Source organism: Carya illinoinensis, chromosome 1 (assembly GCF_018687715.1).
Source record: "Carya illinoinensis cultivar Pawnee chromosome 1, C.illinoinensisPawnee_v1, whole genome shotgun sequence".
NCBI lineage: Eukaryota > Viridiplantae > Streptophyta > Magnoliopsida > Fagales > Juglandaceae > Carya > Carya illinoinensis.
The window spans coordinates 42945102-42972342 of record NC_056752.1 but is presented as its reverse complement, the minus strand read 5'-3'; the positions used below and the strand labels follow the sequence as shown (position 1 = coordinate 42972342).

Here is a 27241-nt window from a genome sequence, read left to right as displayed (position 1 = left end):
TATTATGGCCTAGGGCCTAGGCACCAATCCTATCCTATGCGTCTCCCACTCCCACATAGGTCCGAAGAAGTACTCCCGAAGGACAAAGAGCAAAACCGCGTGGGTCCCACTAATGACTAAATCCTCCTCCTCGTGGACTTTTTGGCGCACGGCCGCAGTGTGCCGTGGGCCCCACATCCCCCAACTCTACTCGCGACTTGCATCTACTCTCTCTTCTAGACGGTGACGGTCCAAGCCAGCCTCCGAGAGTGGCACGTGCCGTTTATAACACGCGGAGAGCGTAGATAGCGAGTACACAAGTAGGACCAGAAATCCAAGCTCACGGACGGAATTCGTAAAGTAAGTTTAGCGGAAAAAAGGGATGGATAGGGCGGAGATTGGGAAAGGATTTGGGGGAATCAAAGGTGAGGAAAGATGGTGGGTCCCGACAACATGAGTGGGACCCGCTGTCAGAAAACCTTCCACCTGAATGCGGAAACTGCTCTGACAGCGATTTCCCGCCAAAAGCAGACAAACATTTCTCTAAAAATAAAATAAAAAAATGATTTTATTTATTAAAAAAATAAAACCGGAGACCACGGTGAGTGTCGCTCGGCTCGGCTCGGTTCGGTGTATAGCTAAGTTGAGCCAGCAGCTTGGTCTGTGACGTGTGTAGTTACCCTGTTAGAATTGTAGGAAATAGTACTGTTCATAAGTCAAAATCATTTGGCGTACTGGGGAGAGAGAGTGGTAGATTTGGTGGTGGATCCGGCTTCGTCTAAATTTTGACGAGTTATTTTTAAATAAAAGTTAAAAGTTAAAAAAATATTTTTATTTATTTTAAGATTTAAAAAATTTTTAAAAAATTAAATTATTTATTATATTTTATATAAAAATTTTAAAAAATTATGATAATGAGATAAAATGATATAAAATAAGATAAGATCACTTCTCAATTCAAATGAGGATATGCTATATTTTGAGTGGCAAGTTTTATATATATTTTTTTAAATAAAAAAATGAGTTTTATTAATAAAGAATAATTTTTTATATATATTTTTAAAGTAAGATTCACTCTTTTACGGGATCTTATATAAGAATTATCTATTTAAAATTTGTACAAATAAATTTTTATATTTTTATTGTCGGTTCATATTCCAAATTTATTCCAAATTCTTTGACTACTTAACTTATATTTGATCATGAGTTACTATCATAAATAATTCTACGATTTTGAATTTTTAGTATTATTATAAATAATTCTCAACGATAAATAAATGTTCACCGTACCATATCAAGATTCTTCATTCAAGTTTTAAGATTTAAGTAAAAAAAGATAAATATTTAATTTGGGTTCTATAATTTTTATTGAGTTTTAAAATTTGAATAGATATTAATTTTATTTTCGAACTTCTAGAATTCGAACAACATAACTCTTAAAATCGTATTTAAATTTAGAGAAAACTTTTAATTGTACACCCAACACATTGTTAATGTGAAAACTTTTCATATCAATTATGTTAAAATAATATTAATGTTTTAATTTTTAAAGAAACTTTAATAGATCCGATTATAAATTATATGATAATACACCGATTTGTGTGTATCAAAACTCTTAAATTTATAGGAAGCTTGCAGTCATAATTAGCTTCCATTTCAAGCTTGTAATTGCTGGACACTCCTTAAATACATTACAGGCAGTTAAGGATTTAAGCATCAATCCATACTAGTTAGCTAAGCCAATCATCCAAGATATCAGGCTTGCTTTAGGTGCCGTTTGGTTATCCAACTCAACTCAATTCATTTCATCTAATTATTATAATTTTCTTAATTTTTAAATCTTAAAATAATATTTTAAACTTTTATTTCAACTAATCTCAACTCAACCTATCATCCAAACTAGCTTTAAAGTCATTTCAAAATTAGAAAATGAGAAAAATATATCGAAATATAAATCGATGTGTACATTCCATTACACAATAAGCAATACCAACAAAATATTTAGAAGCATACCTCTCATCTCTATTCCACCGTCTTTACTTAATTTTCATAATAAGAAAGATTCCCCTGATTATATACATGACTGCTGCTGAACCGCTTTTCTACCTTATGCCTTAATATATAATATGCTTGCTTTGTCGAAAAAAAAAAAAAAAAACTTCCATTTCAAGCTGAATCCCATGCCAAATTACTCGGAAAATCCAGCGACAAATTCAAGGATCTAACTTGGAACCACCATCACTTTTTTCTGCCAAAATACACGCGTCGATCCATTTGTCAAAAAAGCAATAAAATTTGCTTTTTATTTCAACGTTATTAAGATGATCAATGACTATTTGTATGCCGCCCAAATTAATGCATCTCTTATTCTTTTCAGATTCGGTTCGTTTTCGTTTGAATGACAAGTCCGATTGTCAAAAGCATTTTTCTTTCCAATTGTCAAAAGCGTAAATTTGCTACCTTACCTTTTTTAAAGGGGTTGTTTATTATATGTTATTAAAGTCATGTATATTTTAACATTCTTTATTAAATTAATGTGTTATTGTGCACAAAATATTATCGTTATCGTGACTTTATAATTCAAATGTATTTATCATATTATATAATTTAAAGGTATAGTTATCTTATTGTGAGAATATTTGGGGCGAGAATATTAGTGTTCAATGTCCTTAAAAATAATAATAAAACTAAAAACTAAGGTAGAACGCAAAACAATTAAAGGGGGTTCGGCGGTGGGGTTGGTGAATGAATGGCGGGTTTGCTAGTAATTGCGGAAGCATATAAAGAGATGGTACTGAGTCAAGAACCATAGATCTAGACTTCTAGTCTCTAAAGGGTTGGAGAAAACGAGAAAGTTAGCGAAAATGTGAAAGGAGGGAAAGGCTAGGAAATTAAGGACGGATATTGAAACTATGACACGGTGAAAATGAAGTGTCTCCCTTCATCCTATGAGTTTTGTTGGGAGGAAGTTTTTGGTGAGGGGGACAAAAGGCTATGTTTGGATAGAAATTCTAAGAACGTGTTATTTGCCAAAACCAACCACTCTCTTCTTCGTTCTAGGCCAATCACGTAAAACTCATTTCAATTTATTTCAAATTATTTATTAATAAAACTTATTATATTTTTAACTTCTTATAAAAAGTTAAATATATTTTAATTTATTTCTTATATTCAAATGTATATACGCCACACATTTAAACACATCTTAATGAAAGTCACAAAATATAACTATTCACAAATAAATTCAAATAATTTGAGATCTCCTCGATAAATAAACATAACATTGGAATGCTTAGAGAATGAGATATATAAGATGAAAGATTTGTGAATAATAATGAAATGATTTGTAAATGGTAGTAAAATGATTTGAGTTATATGATGTTTCATGGAATTTTAAAAAATGAGAGGGGAAAAGTATAATAAAAATATTATTTTTGTGTTAGAATTTGAAAAAAGTTGAGCTATTTTTATGTTTTGTTTGTAAGTTTGGAAAAATTATATTGATTAGCTAATGATTATATGAAAAAATTGAAAAATATTTATATTTATGAACGATATGAGATCAAATAAGATGAAACCGTCACATCTTTCAAACAACCTCTAATTAATGTTTGGGTGTCAAGAGATAAAATATTGATAATTAATAAGATATTAATGTTTCATAAAATATATATATATATATATAGTTAGCACCAGCATGCATTTTAGTAATAACGTCATGGATTTGAAATGTTAGTTCAAATTTAGTTGTGCCATTTTCTAGGTTAAATCTAAAAGCTAACAAAATCTACTAGTAGGTTTGATTCGATTATAACTCTTGAGCTACGAGTAAAGTTTGGACATATATAAAAACAACATTATTGGTTGGAACTCTCGAATAATCCCCTCAAGTCGAGTTGAGTTTATATATTATCAGTCTTTTATAAATAGGAAAATGATAAATATACAATCTTTTTTATAATTTTTTATACAAATATGTCTTAAATTAAAGATATTTTTATAAAATAACTTATAAAAATAACATCACTTTACATAAATATTGATTATATTAAAAATTGTTAAATAGTTTTATATATATCATTGCTCTATTCTATAATTTGAACCAAACTTGATTGAATTGCATTTGGTAGCATCTGGAATTGTCTGGTACTTAGTTTTATGTTTTGTTATTTTATTTTTACTATAAGAAAAATAGATTTTTACAATCAATGTAATAAAAAGATTATTAATAACTAAGTCCATTTTTCTTTTAGTGTTCGGTTAGTGCTAGGCGACTGAGAGCCCTATCCCTATCGAATTTTTGTGCTAAGGAGTGCAATTCCTTTTTTTTTTCAAAATTTTTTAAACCCCTCTACACATTTTAACAAGGAAACAAAATTTATTATTTATTTAAAAATACATTCTTCATAATTAAATATATAAAAAATCGAATTTTTTTTTCGACAGCCAATCTCACCGGCATTTCCCTTTAATTCAATCAGAATGATTAGAAAGGAAAAAAGAAAAAGTCATTCAAGTATAGTATTGTCTAGTCATTCAAGCTAACAGATGAGAATGTCCTATCTGTTAAATCCGACAACTCATCAATTGATGGAATGCCTTGTACATCAATAAACTAACAATAATGTCTAGAAGGAAATATAGTTAAAAAGGAGCATATTATAGGATAGGGTGATTACATGTAACATGTTTTCTCTCACATATAGATATAAATTTATTCTCAAATCGTAGAATATGTTTAATAGAATGATATAATTTGATTTAATATATAAATTTTATAATTTAAATTTTACAATTTAAGATATATATTACCGTTTATTATGTATACATTAAAAGTAAGGTCTCATTTGGTTATACAGTTCAAATAATATGAGATGAGATGTTTTGTTGAAAGTTAAATAAAATATTATTATAAAATATTTTTTAATATTAATTTTGTTTTAAAATCTAAAAAAATTAAATTATTTATTATATTTTATGTAAGAATTTAAAAAATTTATAATGATTATATGAGATGAAATTAGATAGTTTAGATTTATGTAACTAAACTAGTCTTAAAACTCATTTTTCCCAATAAACAACATAAATAGATGGTGGGATTGTCCTGATCTTTAAACCTCGACGAATACAAAATTTTAAGCAATCTTCTCCAAATTTACAAGAGTATGCTTTGTAGATGCATGCTTGATCCAATTATCAATGCAGCATCTTACTTTGAATGTCATTTACGAGAATTAAAGTCTTCTTAGGAATAGCCAAGCAAGCAAGCATTGTCTCACCACCTCAAACGTAGGCTACACTTCTAATATTCTCGTCGTGAAAAGTGGTTGCACTCGTTATGCATGTTCCACGAACCGTACATGCCATCGACATTGAGTTACAATTGCACGTGTCGGTGTTGGAAGATTATAGAATAGTAAATCTGAAATTAGTGAGAATATTATTTATCCGTATTTTAAAATTACTTAATAACTAAATAAGATCTCTCTCTCTCTCTATATATATGACTTTATTATGCAAACATCCATTGATATTATTGTTATCTTTTAAGTTTTGGTATCTAATTAAAATCAAGTATGATAAATTAAGAACAGGTTTTACTCTTGACGGATCAATATATTGTAGTTTAATGGCATAATCACTCAACTGCAACTTATATGATTAAGAGTAATTATATTTTCAAATCGGTGTGTAGAGCATACTATGGTCATATGATTTATATAGTAAGATTTGATTTGTAATATTTAAATAGAGTAATGTTACTATGTCCTATAATTTATACCATCCACTTTGCCATATTGTTGCGGTGTCACGTGACTTATTAAAAAATAAAAAGCACAACATAAAATAGTAATAAACTTATAATTTTTTATGTTTTTGGGCATAATTTTGTTTTGAATATATATTTTTGAACTTTTTTAATTAGCCACGTACGTGATAAAGGGAGTTGTATAAATTAGATGTAAAGTAGCATTAATCATTCAGTTTTAATCTTCAAAATTAAATTATATCATATAACCACTTTATAGGTATGTTTTACATAGACTTTATAATAAAATATATATTTTTAAGATTAATACATGGTAGTTTGTATGCCATGCTCTCTCTGGGTGTTCTCTTGAATGTCATTAAAGACCAAAATTTTTCTATAACGAAACTACCAAAACAGATAATTACAGTATTTTTTTACTAATTACAATTTTTAATCACAACTAATCGATATATTAATTACATTACAGCAAACTGTCTTTTGGCAATCCCTTACTTTAACACCTTCATTATCATATATATATATATAATTCTATGTATAATTATAAAGTGTGGTCCAAGGAGCAAGTAATTATTTAAAAAAAAAGTAAAATTTATTATTAAAAAATTAATTATATTTACTTAATTTTTTTTTAAAGAGAATACGATACCTATGCACTCATATATATATATATATGTATATATATATATTATTCACATCTTTCTCCAGATTCCAGAATGTTGTTGTCACTTCTTCAATGAATATTTGTTTGAAACATTCGATTCCCTACCTTATATCTGTAATTTATTTATTTTTACAGCAGCTTTGATTAAAAAAATGATGAGCTCTCTTTATTGAATTAAAGGGACAAGTACAGCATCCCAGATTTTCCATCTTTACATTGAATGACGAGAAAACGGGCAATATTTTCTCTCTTTAATTTCAAGCGTACATGAGAGATGAAGCTGCATTTATATGGCAGATTGTGAACTTTGACTTTTTCTCCAAGAGCTAAGTTCAAGCAGAAAGCATCACAACTCACAAGCCAAGCCACAAGAATTGAATTGCTTACACACATTTTTATTTTTTTGAAAAAATTAATTAACTAAAATTTATTTTCTCCAGCCTCTTTGAACCATAGTTAGGACAGTGACTTCATCTATGGTTAAATTAACTACTTTCAATCTCTCTCTCTCAACACGGTTGTATATTAGCTGTCAAATAAATAATCATATATCTATATAAATTTAATTTCCGAGCCTTTTATTAACTTGAAAAAAAACTTTATAACACCCTTTCAGATGCCCTTCACCTCCCCCTACTTCCGGCCCTCTCCCTCAGCTTTCTTTACACAAGCTCCCTCACACACTCTCTCTCTCTCTCTCTCTCTCTCTCTCTCTCTTCGTTTCGTTCTTTCCCACTGTCCGACCATTGTCATCGTTCGGAATCGTTTTCGGACTATTTTCCCCTTTTAGTATCATATGCCTGCAAATTTTCTGATGTTTTCAGCGAATTCTTGGAACTTTGGGGGAAAAAAAAAAGTATGTGGCTGATTCAGTGAAAACCATGTACGCTGATTGTGCTTAAAGTCCACGACTTTACAACTTGAAAACCCAACAAACTCTAGCAGAAGTTTTAATTAATACACTGAGAGAAAGAGACGAAGAGAAGAAAGAGTGGTTTTATTTTTTTGGTTTTGGAAGTTGGACGGGGATAGTAAGTAGGAACATCAATATAAGAAACATTTATTTGGGTTTCAATCAAAGTGGTCCTTAGATTGGGTGACATCTGTGGTGGGTCTTGGAGGGTTTGGAGTAAAAAGTTGGAGACGATCGCGAGCTCCTTGCAATGCAGACTCTTAAGTACCCTGTAAGTACTCAAAGCTTTAAACCTTTCATTTATTTTCTCTCATTTTCTCCGCTAGTTTCTTTTGTTTTGTTGTAATTAACTTGCTTCACATGATAAAAGTAAAACTCATGTTAAATATTCCTTTTGTTGATAAATTTTATGTTCCTAATTATCACTATTAATCTTCCCCTCTTAACCTTGCGATCAAAGTACTTCCCTCTGCCACTCTTTCATCTCTCTATCTTCCTCCCCCCCCCCCCCCCCCCTCTCTCTTCTCTCTCTCTCTCTCTCTCTCTCTCTCTCTCTCTCTCTCTCTCCTGCTTATTCTTATTTTGAAATAAGTGATGGTAGGGGTGGTGTTCATGACATTCTCTGGACATACTCTCGCTTTGTGGATTACTTGCTGTCTTTACTTTTTGGTATTCGTTAACATATTATTCTGGCTATTAAATAAAGGTGGGAAGGCTGATTTATGTGCAAAATTGGATTAATTTACGGTTCCTTCATGCATTGTCTAATATTTAATCTGGTCCCACCATACCCAATTTCTTTAATCCAGTTTATTCCCAATCCTATCCCCAAAAGATTTATTAATTATTTTCATCTGATCTTTTATCATATAAGGAAACCCCAATTAATTGTTAGATTGGCTCATTGGTGTGGTGTAATTAATCAAACCATGGACCCCTCGCCAAGTTGAAAGAACTCAGTGATTCTGATTGCTATGATGAATTAGCTTTAGCAATTGTCTTTAGCAATTGTAAGCGTCCTTTGTTATTTATTTTTCTTACTATTATATATTATAAAATTGTTTTGTATCATAAATTCGTATTATATTAATTGTGAGTGTAGGTGATCTGTTCTTCATGGATTCATGGTCCCGTTGTCTGCTTGTGGAGCCTACTATTAATTAATTATGATTATATATATATATATATATTATATAATCTATATATATTTGATTTTTTTTTTTTGATAATATCAGATAGAAGTATATTACAGGATGTTTTAAATTGAGGGTGGTTAGCCTCTGACCAAAATGGTTCATACCTTGTTTTTAAAGATATGAACTTTGTAATGTTATGATTTGTTTTGCATGGTTTCGTGTATGGTTCATATAAAATTTGATTTTTTAAGGTATGTTGAGAATGCCAATCTGGTTTATAATTGGCTAAAAATGGCTATCCTCTTTCGGGGATGCTTCTTAAAGTAAAGTCAATTACATTGGATGGTCAACTTTAATCTGTTATTATTGTGGGCATTACCACACGGGTTGGGATTTTTGCAAGGTGTACCGGTGTAGATCATGCCTGTTTACTAGGACTGATTGGACACGCGGGTGTGACATATCTTGAGGTGAAGATGGACCTTTCCTCCTAGCTGAGGTCTCAAGCAAAATGCATTTGCTTCTTGGGACTTCCATTAAGAGTTTGCTTTCCCACAGATATTTAATTTAATTTTTCCGAGTTTGGTTTCTGTTTTTCATTTTATGGAGTACTGCCCCCCAGATCAGTCGCAGTCTCACTTGCTTAACCATGACTGGCTCCAAATTTCAAAACTCCAGAAATTCCAAAACTATGAAGAATACGTCCATTGTTGATTTGTCATAATATTGTATAAATGATTCTGGTCATATTACATGGTTACTCTGTGTTACCGGTATCGCATGCAAACAAGAAAAGACTTAATTTATTGGAATATGAGTTTATTCACGGTAGTTTGAATTACTTCTGTAGTCAGCATTATAGAATTTGATTGAAGGGCTGGTATAACATTTCGGCAAGCACATAGGCGCATTCTCCCTTTAGTCTAGATATCATTCCATTATGAAAAATATATGAACATAAATTAAGTTAAGATACTGGTTATTGGGTTTAGATTTATATATATTTTCAAGCGGATTATGGACATGCAAGTTTTTTGCCCTTGTTGCCTTTTGTCTTATCTCACCGAGTGATTATTATATTATTTCAAACTAGGGAGAAGAAGGGATAGAGTTAGGAAAGATGACGGAACACAAAAGGAGCCCCTGTTCTGTTGAGACAAGTCTCACTTCTCTTACATCCAAACGGCATAAGGCTGATTTGTCTGCCAAGGTTTCTTCATCTCCTTTTCCATTTTCGTTTTCTATATTTCTTTGTTGGAGTATGGTTTTCCAGCAGAATATATGCAGTTCCAAAAGTAAAGTGGCATAACTAGCAAATATAAAGGGAATGCCAAAAGGCCACGTGGCTGAAACAGTCACGTTGGCTAAATTATTCTAGAGGAAATCTGAAAGCATTTCTTGAAGGTGGTTGAGAATTTATCCCAGTGCAATTTTGAGTCCCTTTTGGAGCTGCTTCAATTCACCCTATTGCATACTATCTGTAATTTGTTGGTGTGTTTATTTTTCTTATTTTACTATTTTATTTTCTCACTTTAACAATAGGAGAGGAAGGATAAACTTGGCGAGCGAATTGTGACTCTGCAACAGCTTGTTTCACCATATGGGAAGGTAATACAGAAAATTGACATTGTAATTAAAGCATGGATCCTTTTAAAGATCAGTTCTAGGATATTCATCTCCAACTGAGTTTGTGAAAAGAAAACATTAAATTATAGTAATGTTGTTAAGATGCATGCTATTGAGGGATGCCCTAGGGAAAAAAGAAAGATGTTACTTGGGGACACATTGTTCTCTTTCTAGGTTATAGCTCATCCATTAAAGCTCTCCCTGATAGAGTTGTTCACCATTGATGTTGTTTCTAAAGCTTTTCTGATTTGACTGCAGACAGATACAGCTTCTGTCCTTTTGGAGGCAATGGAATACATACAGTTCCTTCATGAACAAGTTAAGGTTTGTTCTTTTCCTGCTTTGTTTTTCTGAACTATAATTAGCAGCCCATCTATTAACTAGGATCGTTTAATTCTGAACTATCATTAGTAGCCCATCTATAGCATACACGTGATAGCACTTCCCTAGATTGTGACCATTTTGTTGTCTTGTTTTACAGTGATGAAAGTTTTATCCTGTAGAAAATCTTGTTTGTCCAACTTTGAGATGTGCTGGACTTGTTTGGCCATGTCCAATAAAGCAAATAGACAATTTATTATGGGTTGTGCCATCATGGATTATCTCCTAAGTAAAGATTAAAAATCATCGCCCAAGGGTTGCTCCATCAAAAACTGTTTTATTGAGGGATGCAACCATCTTTGTGGTGATAGAGTTTTGTTTGGACTCTTGGGCTACTGATCATATCTGTATCTGTATCCATTAAAAACTGTTTTGAGAGATCCAAACTACATGAGGCTAAAGTTTGATGTTTGAAGATTGAACTACTAGACATCTGTATCTAATTATTTGAAGATATGGCTGACAGATTTCAGTTTGGTCTCATTGCTTTTTGATTTTTATCGGTGCTTTCAGGTGTTGAGTGCTCCATACCTCCAAAGTACCCCAAGTGTAATGCAGGTGAGCTTGAGCCATCCATTAGCAGAACATTTGTAGGATATACTAAACACTGAATGGTCAAATTTGGATTTTTCTCCGAAGCAGCTCTGATAAAGGGTGTTTTATGGTACTTGGAACAGTACTTACATAATTAGTTAAAACAACAGTTCCAAAATAGGAAACCGAACAATTACTGCAAATGATGGTACTGGATTGCTTTAGGATTGGTGGTATACAAATTTTCCCTATAATAAATAATTTGGTCATGCCTGCAATTTTAGGTTGTTGGACAAAAAAATAAAGAAAAATCTGATCTGATTTTAGATGCTCGGCTATTCAACATGCCCTTGAATCCTTGATTCCAATCTCAGAAATGCCATATAACTGAGCATAGTTGGAGAAAAGGAATGACAGGAATATAAAGGCAGTGTTTTTTCTGTCTCCAGGAATTAGGACCATACAGTTTGAGAAGCAAAGGTTTATGTCTTGTTCCAGTCTCTTGCACAGCTGGAGTTGCTCGAAGCAATGGTGCAGATATCTGGGCCCCTATCAAGACTACTTCTCCCAAGTTTGAGAAGGCTATTTCTCAATTCCATTGAGAGGCAATACGTCGCACAGAGACCGCAAGGGTTTTGATGCGGCTAGAATGGTGGTGTAAAGGGTAACCAACTTTTACTGTGCAACAAATATTATGTTGGGCAGAGGCAAATTAGTGACCGAAAACTTCAGCACGGCGTATCCATGGAAATCTGGAGCGTGAATAGGCTATCTTTTGAACTGTGGGAAAGCAATTTCCTCAACATCCTGATTATAAGCTGGTAATGGTAGAAGCTTCCTAGTATCGAATGTGTATCATCTCTCTACTGATTATGCGAAAATGTATATTTAGAAAAACCTGAGTTGTATAAGGATGATGATAATTAATTTATTTATGAATATATGGAGGGGGGAATATCATTTTACGTAACTTCTTTGCCTGAGTGATCAAAGCAGTTCCCGTTGTGACGCCATTTATCAAATGTCCAATCTCCATCCTCCTCTTTTATTTTTTGATCCAAAAATAAGAGGATGGTATATCCCCACTTTACTACTTGTAGTGTATTTATTTATTTTTTATTTTTTAATATATTAATCATTAAAAAAAATTTTAAAAATATATAATTTTACTAATAGTCGCTTTCTTAATCATTAAAAATAAAAAATAAAAAATAAAAAAAATAGTAAAATTGTAGTAGAATAGTGGTCATTATTCTATCTTGTTACCACATTTGACAGAGAAGGTATCAACTTAAATGAATAGCATCCATATAGTTTAAAATGTAGAGAGTTATGGGTTATTTCATTATCACTAAATGGATACTATTTCTCTCTTTTTGTCTGCCTAGAACTTGTTGTTTCTCTTTTTGTCTGCCTAGAACTTGTTGCTAGACTAGTGCATTTTTGTCATCACCACAATAAAACTGGGAACAGAGATCCAATTTATCTAGCTGCTGATGCTTCATGCAGCTTTGTAGCTCACGCCATTTGCCCAGAACAATATTCAATGATTGAACAGATAAACCGGAGAATGGAAATTATAGGTGGATCTATTAGTTGAAAACCTTTCATTCTGATGGAGCCCAGCTACAGACGAATAAACCTACCCAGATCCAGCTACTCTGAATGGAATGCTAATTTTGAGAAGAGAAATTAAGCAGGATAACACTAAATTACTAATGTCGGGTCTTCATGGACCCTCGGAATCTTCCACCAAATCCAAGCTATGGTTTAGAGAGGCAGCTTTCATCAATACAATTCATTTGTGTAGTTCACATCTTTTGTATATAAAGAAAGGAGCCCGAAAATATGATGTTTCCATTCTTATCGTCTACATTTTTATTAAATTCTAAGAAAAGGAATCTGGACATCTGTAACAATCAGGACACAGAAGGGTAGAGACAAAAAAAAAAAAAGAACTCAGTCTGCTGAAGTGGGATTAACCTTCTCTCTCAAGAATTGCAGTATATGTTCCCGTTTCCAGTTGTCGATCCTGTGATAAGGGAAAAAAGTGATCCAATAAGAGAAGTATGTAGAATAACTCAGACCTAACGTATACCCGTTATTCACTTGGAACAAACTAAAACCAGACAATTGTGTTTTCTGTGCCAAAATTGGACTAAAACGAGATCTCAACCTAAAATGCCACTGTACGGCAGCCACATCAAAATCTAAAATTGCAGCTGTCTAATTTCTAAGGTACATGTTTTGGTTGTCTACCGATATCAGATCAAGGCAAGATCTGTCAGTTCCATCTTTGATTTACCCAAATATGGCGTGTCAACATGGCATGGACAACTCCCGACTCTCCAAACCCCTCAAAACACCCTACCGCACCTGCCCCTATTAACATGACAATAACAAAGTAAAGGATATGAAAATCTAGGAACTCTATAATGATAGAAATTTTGGAAAACAAATGTTTCTGACACTTTGACACGAGCCAGGCAGAAAACATCAGCTGGGTAACATAGAGCTCAGTCTTTGGTGCATGACATACTGGGGATTAACGAAGGGGGAGGGGTTATAACCAAGCAGCGAGGTTTTTATACATATACAAATTAAACAAATTTCAGCATCATCACTCCCTTATCATCAATCAGGTCAAGCAAATCTCTCAACCAAAATTTCTATCCATCCAGTGGAGAGACCAGTGCTCAACAGTTGACACTAACAAAAGAAAGCTAACCTTATGTTTTCCTTGTGTTGGCCTGCCTCATCAAGCATGATCAGCTTTGGTGGAGAATTGAAAATATATTGAACTTTTACTGAAGGGAACTGATCCTTCTCTTCTTCAATGAAGCCCACAATTTCAGGATAGAAAACCAGTTTCCTCATGCATACCTCCAGTACAGCACCAGAATAGGTAATCTGCAGTTCCACAGAGTTAAACTACAGCATCTTTTTCCTTCCATTGGAGTAAATGAATAAAAATAAAAAGTCAAGAAGATTTACGGCTCCAGATGGAAAATGATGCGGGTAAAGACATGGTGATTTGGAACATGATGCACGTGAAGTTGAAAAGATCTTTGAAAGAGGGCGAGTTAGACAAGTAGCATGTACACTCATGTTGTAAAGAGACCTTTCTGATACACTCAAACTCTCAATATACCCAATACATATCCAAGCGTCCAATCAATTAAATTTTTTAACACATGGCTAAAAGGTGCTAGAAGGTACAAGAAGGCCCAGAAAGGAAGTATGATTGAGACAGCCATCCACGGTGCATTTTTTTCTTGTTTTAGCATCTTGAACTTCAATTTACATTTTTATAATTAAAGGACATTGTTACTTAAAGATTGGACTGAAAATTTTAAAGCTAAATTACGTATTCATAATTTAAGGGGAAAGAAAATAAAAAAGTGGAGACCTATCAAAAATAAAAAATAAAAAAGAGGAGTGAACGGACAAAATAAGTGTCGTCAGTCATGCCAGTTCCCTGACAGTTTAACCTGTTGTCTTATTTTCATCAATGTTTACCTAATCAATCTTTTGTCTTTTGACTGATTTCGGGTTAGCAAAATTTGCTCAAGTGAATCTAAAAATATATTAAATGAAACTATCACTTTTGGCTTCTAGAATTCTGGAAATATTATTCATACCTTGCTAATGGAATCATCAGAATCCTCAGTGCAACACTTCGAGCAGTCTGATACCAAATCTACAGCCAAAATCAGATGTTAGCACATCTATAACAACAGTAGTAGCAACAAGTCTTATTTATGGAGAATCCCTAGGGCATAACTTGAGTCAGAAGTCAAAGTGTCGAGGAACAACCTAATAATCAGTATATTTATAAATGTGGGTTGTCTCCTTCATGTATAGAAGCTGTTCACGTCCCATCATCTAATCTCCAGACAAGTTATATGTTCAATGATAAACACCCTGCACCTAGACTAATGAGTTGCAAGTTCTACTTGTAAAAGATTTTGTTACAATTTCTTTTTTCAGTCTGCTTGAGGAAGAAAACATGTCTTTAGACTTTTATCCAATTCAAAGATTTCACCAGAGATTTATATCTTATAAAACTGTGTAGAGAAAGATTTTTCTGCTAAACCAAAACCGAGAGTTGAGATTTTAGTATTACTTCTATAAGACTAAAAGGTATCCATCCATTACTTCAGAAGTCTTCCACGTATTCGACTTAAATCCAAAAAACCAACAGCAGAACACATTATTATCACCCAAAATCACACTATAATCGCTGGGAAACAAAACACGCAAGTGCCTAATATATAAATCTCTAAAGGTCCAGATAATCGCAAAACCAATGATCAACAGGTATCCCAAAAGACCAAAATCATAGAAATGATAAACAATGCTGGCTAGCATTCAATACAACAATACAAATCCATTAAGAACCTAAAATTCCAAGCCAAAATCAAGCATAACACCCCATAAACTTGAAAACCAAGAAACTTACATGAATGATAATCAAGAGAAAGACTATTAAAATCCCATAAAACCTCATAATTAATAGTCAACGAACACCCTTAATATGAACCAAAGGAAATGATAAGAGTTCATAAACAAAACTAACATTCCACAATCCAGGAAAAAAAGAAACAAATTACAAATCCAAGGCAAGAAAAAAACAATACCACAATAGAATATTGAAAGCCCAGTGAACTACATAAATCCAGACTGACAAAAATGTTATAACGACTCCTAAAAATAAAAACATATATGATTTTTCGAGAGAGCTACCAATTAATAGAAGACATACCCGCCAATTCGCTTAAATAATGGGTTTTTAAATGGTTTACCTTGGTCCTTGACATACTCAGCCAAAGTCTTGCAATCAGAGCATAGAGCAAGCCCCGAAAAACCCAGATCCTCGCACTCCCTTGAGCTCAGTTGATCTTTTGCGACACCCAGAGGTACTAGAGAAACTAGCAGAGCCAAAGAACAGATATAGATCAACAACCCCATCTCTCTTTCTGTAAAATTAAAAACACTCTCCCACTCGCAGTTTCAAGGACCCGGTGAATGAATAAGAGGTATAAGAAGAAAGAGTTTTGCTACGTATAAACACTCGCATACTAATATCTATCAATATTAATTTATTTATATTTAAAATTTAAATTAATATTATTTTAAATAAAATTTACTTTTAATTAATTATATTATATTAATATATAAATTAATACATAATTATACTTACAATTATATTTTTTCAAAAAGAAAATTGTCGCGACAAGCAGTCGAGTCAGATGACATGCGCTGCCGTTTCCAAAGGGCTGGGGACTGGATGTAACGGAATACGGCATCGGTTATGTTTGTTCTACCTACGGGGTCCCTTTTTTTTTTTTTAACCTACGGGGTCGTTTAAATTTGAACAAATAATTATATGTTTTTTCTATAAAAAAAAATGTTTTGTCCAATTATATTTTCTATGATTTAATTTAGACTTGTTTCATTGAAAAAAATGGTATTGTTTAATTTGTTTCCTATTTGATGTAGTACTATCATTAAATAAAAATTTATTCTATTTTTAAGTTGATATGTAGAATATATTATCTACTTTAAATGGTAATATTTGATTTATAAGATTCAAATTTTAAAATTTATGTCAAAATCTTGATCGCTTGATGGTATACGGCCCGGTTCTTCAAATAGAAATCATGAGTTCAAAACCCCTATCCTAATTGTATTAAAAAAAAAAACTTAAAATTTACCTACTAAATTAAATTGGGCAATGTTACACCCATCGGGAATTCTCACAAAAAAACGTAATTTTTATTTTATTTTATTTTTTCAGATACTTTTTTAAACCGTTTAAATATTTTTAAAAAATTCATAGTCATTAAAACCACTTTCTTGATTCTTAAGTAAAATAAAAAATAAAAAAAATCATTTCAGTGGTTTTTTTAAGAGTTTTATTACATACAATTACTTTTATGCACTTCACTGAAGTGATTGACTACATCACTTTTTTTAATATAACATAATTATTTTGACAAATTACATCAATGGAGTATACAAGGAGTGCAAAAAAGTTACTGCATATAAATTTTTTATTTTTTCAATAGCTACTCTCATTGAGAGTAGTATTTTTCAATTAAATTATACCATGTAAATATTTTACTAGATCTGTTATCCACACCGCCTTATAAATAAACTTTTTCTTAAATAAGTTAATTGGTCTAAAAGTTTTCATCACGCCAATGGCAATGGACAAAAATCTTCATGACCTAATTAAGTTAGATGAGAGAAAATTAAACAATTGTGGGGTGTAAAATATAAAATCATCAAAATTAGTATACGATAAGTGTTAGACCTACAAAGGGTTTTCACAAACTTTTTTTTTTTTTTTTAAGAATCAATATCAATATATTTATTAATGAACCTCCATCAAAGAAGGGATAGAATACAAGATGGACAATCCTACATCTCAATAGAATTCTCCTCTTAACTCTTAAGAATTCTTGGCTAAACAATGAGCCACAATATTAGCTTATCTCCTAACATGCCTAACAACCCCTTTATTAAATAGTATAAGCTTATCTTTCACACTTGTTATGATCAAACCTGCACTATTCCAAAGAGTATCATGTTGCTTGATGTTATTAATAACTCGGAGAGAGTCACCTTCCAAGATAATCCTTCTTAAGCCCAACTCATTATCAAAAATTGTGACTTGAAGAGCACTAAAAACTTCAGCCAGCAATTGATTATAGAAAAAATCAGGTTGCGCAACCTTTGCATTCTTTTTGTAGTGGCTAGTACATTACCTTCACCATCTTTTACTATATTGCCAACAACAACTTTACCAAGAGATTTATTAAGTGCTGCATCTCAGTTAATTTTGAATAATTTACCAGTAGGAGGCTTCCATCTATTCATCAAATTTTCTCCACCCGTTGCTGGCTTGACAAAATCTGTTTGAGCTTCCTTAAAATCAATACTGTTTTGATTGCTGCATCACCAAATTTGATGGGAAAAGTTGCTATTGAAAATAAAGTCATTCCTTCTCTGTCAAAGTCTCATTGCTATCAAGACTATTTCTTTCATATGTTCTTCACCAACTAGATTATGCATGGCTACATATGCATTAAAACATTATGCTGTCAAGCTGCTTTTCTGGATTTTCTTTGATCATAGACTCCATACATTCTTTACTGCTATGCACTCCCAAAGAACATGGATAGTACTTTGCTCATCTTCTAAACATATTGGACAGTTTGGTGACTTCATTATTTTCCTTCTAAAAGAGTTTTGGATTTGTAGGTAATGCCTCTAAACAAGCCCACCATACTAGGAATTTTAATTTCAGATTTTGTACAATACTTAATTCTTCCTTGCAACTTGAATTTGAAGACTATCCTTTAGCTCAATCCAGTATTTCTTTTTGTAAATATTATGCACTTTTCATAGTAAATTGACCACTTGTTGTACATCTCCATATTACCTTATTTGGATAGTTTGATAGACTAAGGCCTTGTTTGGAAAAAGTTTCCATCCTAAAATCCTTATCTTATTTCATTTTATCCCAACTCATCACATTTCCTTTCCAAACATTACTCAAATACAAATATTTTCAAACTAATCATTACAACATTTTTAAACTAATCATTATAACTTTTCCAAACTTAAAAAAAAAAAAAAAACAATTCAACATTTTCAAATCTCCAAACAAAAATAATATTAAAAAACTATATTCTAACAATATTTTAGCTTTATAATATTTTTTATTTAACGTTTTCTCAATTCTTTCCCAAAATCCCATAAAACAATAACTCAAACTATCTCACTACTATTTACAAACTATCTCACTAATATTTACAAAATTCTCATCTCATCTCACTCCTCAAGCATGCCCTAATTAATAGGTATCTTTATAATTGCACCTTCATCATAAGAGCATATTTCTTCAATCAAATCTACATCCTAGTATTTAGTGTTTGAATTAATAATAGCATCCACATATTCATCATCATTCAAAACTCGAAAAATTCCAACAACAATTTGAATCTTGTATGTAGTTGGTTGAGAAATCCACTTATCTTTCCATATTTTAACACTTTCTCCATTGTCCCTCCTCCAAAAATACCCTTCTTCCACTATATGCCTAGCTACCATGATGCTTCTCCAAATATAAGATGGTCTTGAACTAATTTTGGCTTGGAAGAAGAAGTTTTTGAAAAAAATTTTGACTTGAGAATTTTTGCTGCAAGTGAATCACGCCTTTGAATAATCCTCCACCCTTACTTGCCAAAATTGCCAAGTTGAAACTCTCCAAGTCTCCAAAGCCTAACCCTTCAACTATGTTTGATTTTCCATCTTACTCGAAGAAACCCAATGAATTTTCCTTTTATTTTGTTGTTGTCCTTCTTTTTATTTTGCTGTTGTCCTTGCCAATAATTATTCATAATTCTATTTATTTCCTTAAGTAGAACTTTGGGAAGCTTGAAAACACCCAAACTATAAGTAGGCAAAACTTGAACCACTAATTTGAGCAAAATCTCTTTACCCACTGGTGATAAAAATTTTGTCTTCCAATTGCTTAATATGGTTCTTATTCTCTCCATGATGCTTTTAAAAGATTGGGCTCTAGATCTACCAATGATAGTTGCAGCCCCAAATATTTTTCATAGGATGAAGTATATCTAACTCAGTAATACTCAAAATTATATCCTTAAACTCATTACTAGTATTGGTGTTGAAATGGATAGATTTTTTTGGTTTATTCAGTCTTTGTCCTAAAGCCCTTTCATAAGTGTCAAGTATTGCAATCAATCGGCTCCACTTCAATGAATTCTCCTTGTAAAAAAGTAAAATATCATCTGTAAAAAAAAAATAATTAATGCAAAGTTGGCCTCTAGCTATTGGATACTGGAGATTACAGTAGATGCATAGGCATTGTTGAGCAAATTACTTAAGGCTTCAGAGCATAGAATAAAAATATAGGGTGATAAAGGATCACCTTGTCTTATCTCTCTTGTTGGTCTAAAAGAACTTTGAGGAGAACAATATCATAATAAGATCAATCTATCTTCCATTGAATCCCGTTTAAATCATCACAGCTTTTAAGAAACCCTACTCCACCCTATCATATGCCTTACTCATATCAAGCTTCATTGCCATATAACCTGATTTTTTCCAAGCTCCTACTATTCATCAAGTGCATAGTTTCATAAGCAACCACTACATTATCTACAATTAATCTTTTAGAAAGAAATTCACTTTGTGTGGAGGAAATAACAATTGGTAAAATTATCTTCAATTTGTTTGCCAACACTTTAGAAATAATTTTGTAAATTACATTATATAAACTGATTGGCCTGAAGTCTAAAACCTTCTTTGGACTTTTAACCTTTGGGATTAAGGCTATATAAATATCATCAATGTGGCCAATATCACAATTTGAATTGAGGAACTTGAGGACAACTTCACAATCATTTTGCCCAACAATACTCCAATGGTCTTGGTAAAAAGCTAATAAAAATCCATTTGGTCCATAAGAACTCAATGGATTCATATGAAAAATAGCATCATTCACTTCAAGAGCAGTGAATTCCTTAGTTAAATTGAAATAATTTTCTCAGTGATTGTTGGGATCATAGAACTAATACAACTTCCAATATCCTTTGGACTTGAAGACGAAAATAACTCCTTATATAAATTGGTAAACAAATTACCAACCTCTTCAGCAGAACTAGCTTAAGATGCATCCTCCCCTCAATTTTATGAATATTATTGAATTTTCTCCTTTAATTAGCACACATATGATAATATATCTACAAAAATAAAAAATAAAAAACCAATTTATCGGCGTTTATATTTCGGCATTTTTGTATGTGCCGGTAAATATGAATTATTGACGGTGCTTATTGTTTGCATCGATAAATAAGAAGTTTTGCCGGTATTTATATTGTTACGCCTACAAAAATATATAATTGTTTTGATGTTTATAAAATCACCGCTAATTCATTAATTTTGCGCTAGTAAATAATAAGTTTTGCCGACGTTTACATTTCCGGCATTTTTGTATATATGTGCTGATAAATATAAATTATTGTTGACGCTTATTTGTTGTACCAGTAAAATAGATATTTTTTCCGGGTTTATATTGATTACCCCAGTAATTATAACATATAATTGTTTGCCATAAATTTATTAGTTTTGTACTGGTAATTATATTAACTTAAACTTTTATTTGTATTGTAAAATTATATTGTTTATATTTTAACAAATAAAAAAATCATGTGATTAATGAATTTCCTCTCATAAAAAAAGCATGTGATTTTCATTCTAAATGGGTTTCCATAAACCACATCAAAACTGTAATATAAATTTCCAAACATGGAAATCTCACAAACCAAAAGGAAACAGGCTCTTAATATAAAATGCATAAATAATATGTTAATAATAAAATGGAGAAAAATGTGAAAAGCCTAATAGGTTGAAAATTTAAACTTGGTGCCTCATGCCTTCAACTCCCTCTCAAAAATTCTGTCAAATTTAAAGTCTCATCTCTTGTGTTGCTGTGCATGTACAAGCGCCTCGTCAACTCCCTCTCAAATTTTCAAGTCTCCTCTCTTGTGCATACAAGTACCTCAACTCTCTTTCAAATTTTCGGTCAAATAGTCTCCCATCTTATGCGTACAAGCTAGAACCTCTCATTCTCTTTCTCTGCTTGATGGCCAAAAAATGGTTTAGACTATGCTAGACGCTTCTTTTGAACAATTTTTCACTGCTAATGCTCTCCGATCATATCTTGCGAAATTCATCTCCACATACTTCTTCGTTTTTGCAGTTATGAGATCTGTGAAGTCATCTTAAAAATTATTTTTGTATTTCTAATATCTCCACATTCTTTTTTATTTTACTTTACATTTGAAATGGCTTTCGGAGGCCATATTAGTGTCTCGACCTCTCTAATTATTTTATTTTATTTTTACAATTCTGTGGGTTTGTTGAAGGGATTTGTAAAGGATGTGTCCTACTATTGAATGTGATCTTCAACCTGCAAGTCAAAGATGAGTGGCACTGAATGCCTGCGGCCACTTTGATGCCTAAGTTAATGATTAGGGATATGCAAACCCTTCGGCCACTCCGACTCTGTCCGTCCTCCACTCCATTTTCAACTCTGATAGAGTTGGAGTAATCAGAATTTGGAGTCGGAGCTCCTCCCAAAATGTATGTCAAAGTCAGAGTTCAGAGGTAGAGCTTTGAACTCCGAATTCCAAATTTCAAACTCTGACCTTTTTTTTTATTAAAAAAAAAACAAATTTAAAACGACCTCGTTTTACATCTGATTTTTTTTTTTTTTCAAAAAAATTAACTAAACGTCGCCGTTCCATTTAATATGGAACGACGTTGTTTGCTTCAGAAGAGTGGTCCAAAATAAAGGACCCCCATTCTTCCTTCTTCCCCTCACTAAGCTCACTTCATTCTTCGAATCTTCTTCGTAAATTCTATCTTTGAGTCGTCTCTATTGGCCTGTTCTCATTAACCGTTCCTCTCTCGTGAGCGGTCGTCTTGCCGTCGTCACGAGCACATGCCTATAGTATTCCATTGAGCGGAGTTGGATGCCGTAACTTACGATAAATGTATTTTGAGCCCTAAATTCTATTGAGTGGTTCAAGTGGAACAAAATAGAAATGTTGGGTTAAATGAAAGATATTTGATGCTTTACATTTATATATCTGTTGGGTTGCTTGTAATTTTAATTGTAATTGTAAAATGGAATGGTATACGGTGGAGTGGAACACAATAGAAATGGAATTATCTAATGTAGGGAAGGTATTGGTTGTGAAAATGACACTGTCAGTTGCTTGAAAACTGATAAGGGGTAAAAACTTCTATTTTAAATGCCGTTAGTTTATACGATGCACCAATAACGTAATAGTGATGGCATTTAAATAAACGTTATTAATTTATACAATATGGTTAATTGATGCCGGAAAAAGTATGTTGTTATGTATTATATGTAGGACTTCTGCATTAGTTGACACTTGCTAAGAACAATTTTAAAAGAATATTAACTTTTTTTGGGCAAGGATTAATGATTGTACATTAAAAAATAGTTATATATATATATCCAATGAATAAAAAAGAATTAGTCGCAAAAGTTGGAGAGCTAAGGTAACTAATTGGCGCTGAGAAAAGTAAAATAATTTTATGGGTGATTTGTTCTCGCTAGAGAAAAAAAGCTCGATCATAACACTTGGTCTGTGATTATTTGCGGCGACTTTAATAGCCGGAAAAAGGAATTGTGACCAAAAGTAAATATTATATGGCTTCTGTATTAATACTTGACACATGCAAATAATAATTCTAAAAGAATATTAAATCTTATTTGGGCAATGAATAATAATTTCTGTACATTAAAAATTAGTTCTATATATCCAAATTAAGAATAAAAAAGCCATTACGCATTGGTTCTACAGAAAAAGGACTAAAATACAAAGAACGTGTAGAATTAGGTTGATCAAAATGAACAGACCAGAGATTCTCAACTACTTATAACAAACCAAGATATAATCAAATACAAAAAATTTGGTTTGTCTTTAATTTACAGAAAACACATAATTTTAGATCAATAAGACTTCTTAGATCAGTTTTTATCAAATACGTAAAATAGCTTATTAATTACATTAATTAATAATTATAAAAATCATCATGTGTTTCTACACTTTCGATCTGCTTCTGGTAAATTAAGCCGCCAAGAATGCATGGACTTGAATCAAAGTACTAAAACACTCTCCAGGAATGCTTGAAACTCATCATGGGGGGATATTAAGAATGGCATCGATTTCATCTTGTGCTTCTGAAGAAACTTGTTCCCATGATGGATCAGAAGTACCACTCCGGCCCGTACCCGACAATGGCTGTTCCGATATTGATACAGCTCTCGAAACAGCTTGTTGATGATCGGATGATGGATCAGTCCAGGTCGTACCCGAAAATGCTTGTAATCGATCCGATATTGATACTTCCGAAAAATTAGTAGCTTGTTCCAATGACGGAATATCAGTGATCCTCGTATCCAAAAATGTTTGTTCCGATGTTGATGGGTCAGTCCTCGGACCGTGCTGCACATGATCATGACCACGCGCGGTACCTTATTCGGCATAAAGTCCAGCTTTGAAACTGCACGTAGTTGCATAAAACAACGTCAATGATCGATTAAATAGAAACTAACATTTAATTAATTGATCATGGAGCTATATGTATACATATAATGGGAATAAAAGCAGTGCATGCGTAATTACAGTACTCTATATAATTATTAATACTCATGATGGGGTAATTTATATATGAACACATGCATGCAGCTTACTTGAGAATCGGAAGCTAGCCTGTATTCGTGCATAATCCAGTCGGTTTTGGTTGCTTCTTTCCTGATTCGTTCTTTGTTTATGTATTTAAAGAAGGTGAGCAACTTCATGTTGTTGTGAAAAACGATGACAATGAATTGAAATAACACCGAATGAGAAAAACGATCACACACGCAATCACACACGACACAAGATATACGTGGTTCGGCAAATTGCCTACGTCCACGGGAGCTGCAGAGGATTTTATTATTGAGGAATCACACTACAAGATGGGTCACAACACTGTTCATCCGCAGTGTTTTCGTAGCTGCTCTGTTACAGACAAAAGAGGCAAAAATCATAGATATAGTTCAAACGGCGGAATCCCTAAAACGCATGTTCGCTCGAGCGGGGTGTCGAGCGCGCGTCGAGCGAACTTCCCTTCCGCATCCCGCTCGAGCTCACTGTCGAGCTGACGTCGAGCATTCAACTCTGCCTGATTTCGCTCGAGCGGCCAATGCCTCCGCTCGAGCGAACTCCTCCTGCTCGAGCTCACTGTCGAGCTGACATCGAGCGTTCGACTCTGCCTGATTTCGCTCGAGCGGCCAATGCCTCCGCTCGAGCGGTGTGGACCAGACTCCACAACACTCAACAATTCTCCCACTTGGAGACTGGTACACTCGCTGTATCTTCGTCTTCCTCAAACATGATATCCTCCACCTCTGCAACTCACTGCTCCTGTCTTCATTCTAGAAGACCAACTGAAGTTGCGCACAACTTCAGTTTCTCAAGCGTAACACCCTTTGTCAACATATCAGCAGGGTTCTTGTTTCCACATATCTTCTCAAGTAACAACTGTCCGTCATCTAGCAATGACCGTATGAAGTGATACCTGATCTGAATGTGCTTGGTCCTGGAATGGAATGCTGGATTCTTGGCAAGGAATATGGCACTCTGACTGTCACTGTAGAGAGTGCCTTTCTGATTCTTCTTACCCAATTCTTCCAAGAAGCCTTGTAGCCATACCATCTCCTTTGCAGCCTCTGACACTGCAATATACTCAGCTTCTGTTGTAGACAAAGAAACTGTTTTCTGTAAATTAGAACCCCATGACACTGCAGTACCACCAAGTGTATAAACAAAGCCCGTGGTACTCTTTCTGCTGTCAATATCTCCAGCTAAATCAGCATCAACATAGCCCTGCACCTCCAAGCTCTCTCCAGAGAAACATAAACAGGTTTCTGAGGAACCCTTTAGGTACCTCAAAATCCACTTCACTGCTTCCCAATGTTGCTTTCCTGGGTTACTCATGTATCTACTCACAACTCTCACTGCATGGGCAATATCCGGTCTTGTGCAAACCATAGCATACATAAGTGAACCAATGGCTGAGGCATAAGGAACCTTACTCATGTAATCTCGTTCCTCCTCTGACTCTGGTGACTGATTCTTGCTGAGTCTGAAGTGACTTCCCAAGGGTGTGCCAACTGGTTTGGCCTTGTCCATGTTGAACCTGCTGAGTACCTTTTTCACATACTCAGCCTGTGAGAGTCTCAACGTACCTCTGACTCTGTCTCTGACAATTCTCATGCCAAGGATTTGCTTTGCAGCTCCCAAATCCTTCATTGCAAAGTGCTCTGACATCTGCTTCTTCAGATTATTGATCTCATCAATACTAGCCCCTGCAATAAGCATGTCATCCACATACAACAGCAAAATAATGTAAGAATTGTCAAAATGCCTGACATAGCAACAGTGATCTGCCTGACATCTAATATACCCTGCACTGTGCATAAAGTTGTCAAATTTCTTGTACCACTGTCTAGGAGCTTGCTTCAGGCCATACAAGCTCTTCTTCAGTCTGCAAACTGAACCTTCCTTTCCCTGTACCACAAACCCCTCAGGCTGGTGCATGTAGATGTCTTCTTCAAGGTCTCCATGAAGAAAAGCGGTCTTCACATCTAACTGCTCAAGAAATAGATCTTCAGTGGCAACCATAGCCAGTACCATCCTGATAGTTGTGATCTTTACCACAGGAGAAAAGATCTCAGAGTAGTCAATACCCTGCTTTTGCTGAAAGCCTTTTACAACAAGTCTAGCCTTGTACCTCTTACTGCCATCATGCTCAGTTTTCACCCGGTATACCCACTTGTTGTGTAATGCCTTCTTCCCTGATGGAAGTTCTGTCAACTCCCATGTCTGATTCCCTAGCAAGGAATCCATCTCGTCTTTCATGGCCAGCTCCCACTTGCTAGAATTCTCATCTTGCAAGGTTTCTTCATAACTCTGCGGTTCTCCACCATCTGTCAACAGAATGTAATTCAAAGTAGGTGAGAAGCGCTGTGGGGGACGTATAGTCCTAACTGACTTGCGAACTGCAACTGTAGGAGTAGACGGTTCTGAAACTGCCTGCGGAATAATAGGAATGGGTGTACTGGACCCACTCTCCCCGTCACTCTCATCTCTACACTGCACTGTGACCTCTGGCAGGTCATCCAATCCTACAAACTCGGACTCCTGAGGAGCTACTGCAGGAACTGTACTCGACTTATCCTTGTACATCATTTTCTCATTGAAAATCACATTCCTGCTTCTTATGATTTTCGGACCCTGATCATCCCAGAAACGATAGCCAAATGCCTCGTCTCCATAGCCAATGAAATAGCATTTCTTTGACTTAGCCTCAAGCTTACTGTGAGCATCAGAATCAACAAGCACATAAGAAAGACAACCAAAGGTTTTAAGGTGAGAAAACTTAACCTCTTTCCCGCTCCAAACCTCCTTAGGCAATCCACAATCCAGTGGAACTGATGGCCCTCTGTTTATCAAATAAACGGCAGTGCTGACTGCATCTGCCCAGAAAGTGGGTGGTAGTCCAGCGTGCAACCTCATGCTTCTAGCACGCTCATTAATGGTCCTGTTCATACGCTCAGC

General features: G+C 33.8%; 2 protein-coding genes across 4 annotated transcripts; one reads left to right on the top strand and one right to left on the bottom strand.

Annotated features, from left to right (window-relative positions):
* The first annotated feature begins 7016 nt into the window (after positions 1–7016).
* On the top strand, positions 7017–11973 carry LOC122275868 (transcription factor bHLH153). 3 transcript variants are annotated; one of them, XM_043085188.1, is made up of 7 exons: positions 7019–7597; positions 8866–8932; positions 9556–9672; positions 10005–10070; positions 10347–10412; positions 10983–11027; positions 11453–11973. In XM_043085188.1, exons 3-7 carry the CDS (start codon positions 9583–9585, stop codon positions 11603–11605), a joined length of 420 nt encoding a protein of 139 aa, XP_042941122.1. In that variant the 5' UTR covers positions 7019–7597; positions 8866–8932; positions 9556–9582; the 3' UTR covers positions 11606–11973. The 3 variants fall into 3 exon arrangements, with proteins under 3 accessions (XP_042941116.1, XP_042941122.1, XP_042941108.1); XM_043085182.1 differs by lacking the exon at positions 8866–8932 and having other exon boundaries at positions 7017–7597; positions 10347–10406; XM_043085174.1 differs by lacking the exon at positions 8866–8932 and having other exon boundaries at positions 7021–7597.
* Positions 11974–12791: 818 nt separating this feature from the next.
* LOC122275862 (selenoprotein F-like) lies at positions 12792–16061 on the bottom strand. Its single transcript, XM_043085164.1, has 4 exons — positions 15809–16061; positions 14645–14703; positions 13732–13913; positions 12792–13035 (listed from the first exon to the last, which is right to left on the bottom strand). Exons 1-4 carry the CDS (start codon positions 15972–15974, stop codon positions 12963–12965), a joined length of 480 nt encoding a protein of 159 aa, XP_042941098.1. The 5' UTR covers positions 15975–16061; the 3' UTR covers positions 12792–12962.
* Positions 16062–27241: the final 11180 nt, after the last annotated feature.

Coding starts and splice junctions, on each gene's coding strand:
- LOC122275868 (XM_043085174.1), top strand. CDS start 7,577: ATGCAGACTCTTAAGTACCCT. Junction 10,413..10,982: donor TCCTTCATGAACAAGTTAAG/GTTTGTTCTTTT, acceptor CGGTGCTTTCAG/GTGTTGAGTGCTCCATACCT. Junction 11,028..11,452: donor GTACCCCAAGTGTAATGCAG/GTGAGCTTGAGC, acceptor TTCTGTCTCCAG/GAATTAGGACCATACAGTTT.
- LOC122275862 (XM_043085164.1), bottom strand. CDS start 15,974: ATGGGGTTGTTGATCTATATCTGTTCTTTGGCTCTGCTAGTTTCTCTA. Junction 13,914..14,644: donor CTGATGATTCCATTAGCAAG/GTATGAATAATA, acceptor GTGGAACTGCAG/ATTACCTATTCTGGTGCTGT. Junction 13,036..13,731: donor CAACACAAGGAAAACATAAG/GTTAGCTTTCTT, acceptor CCCTTATCACAG/GATCGACAACTGGAAACGGG.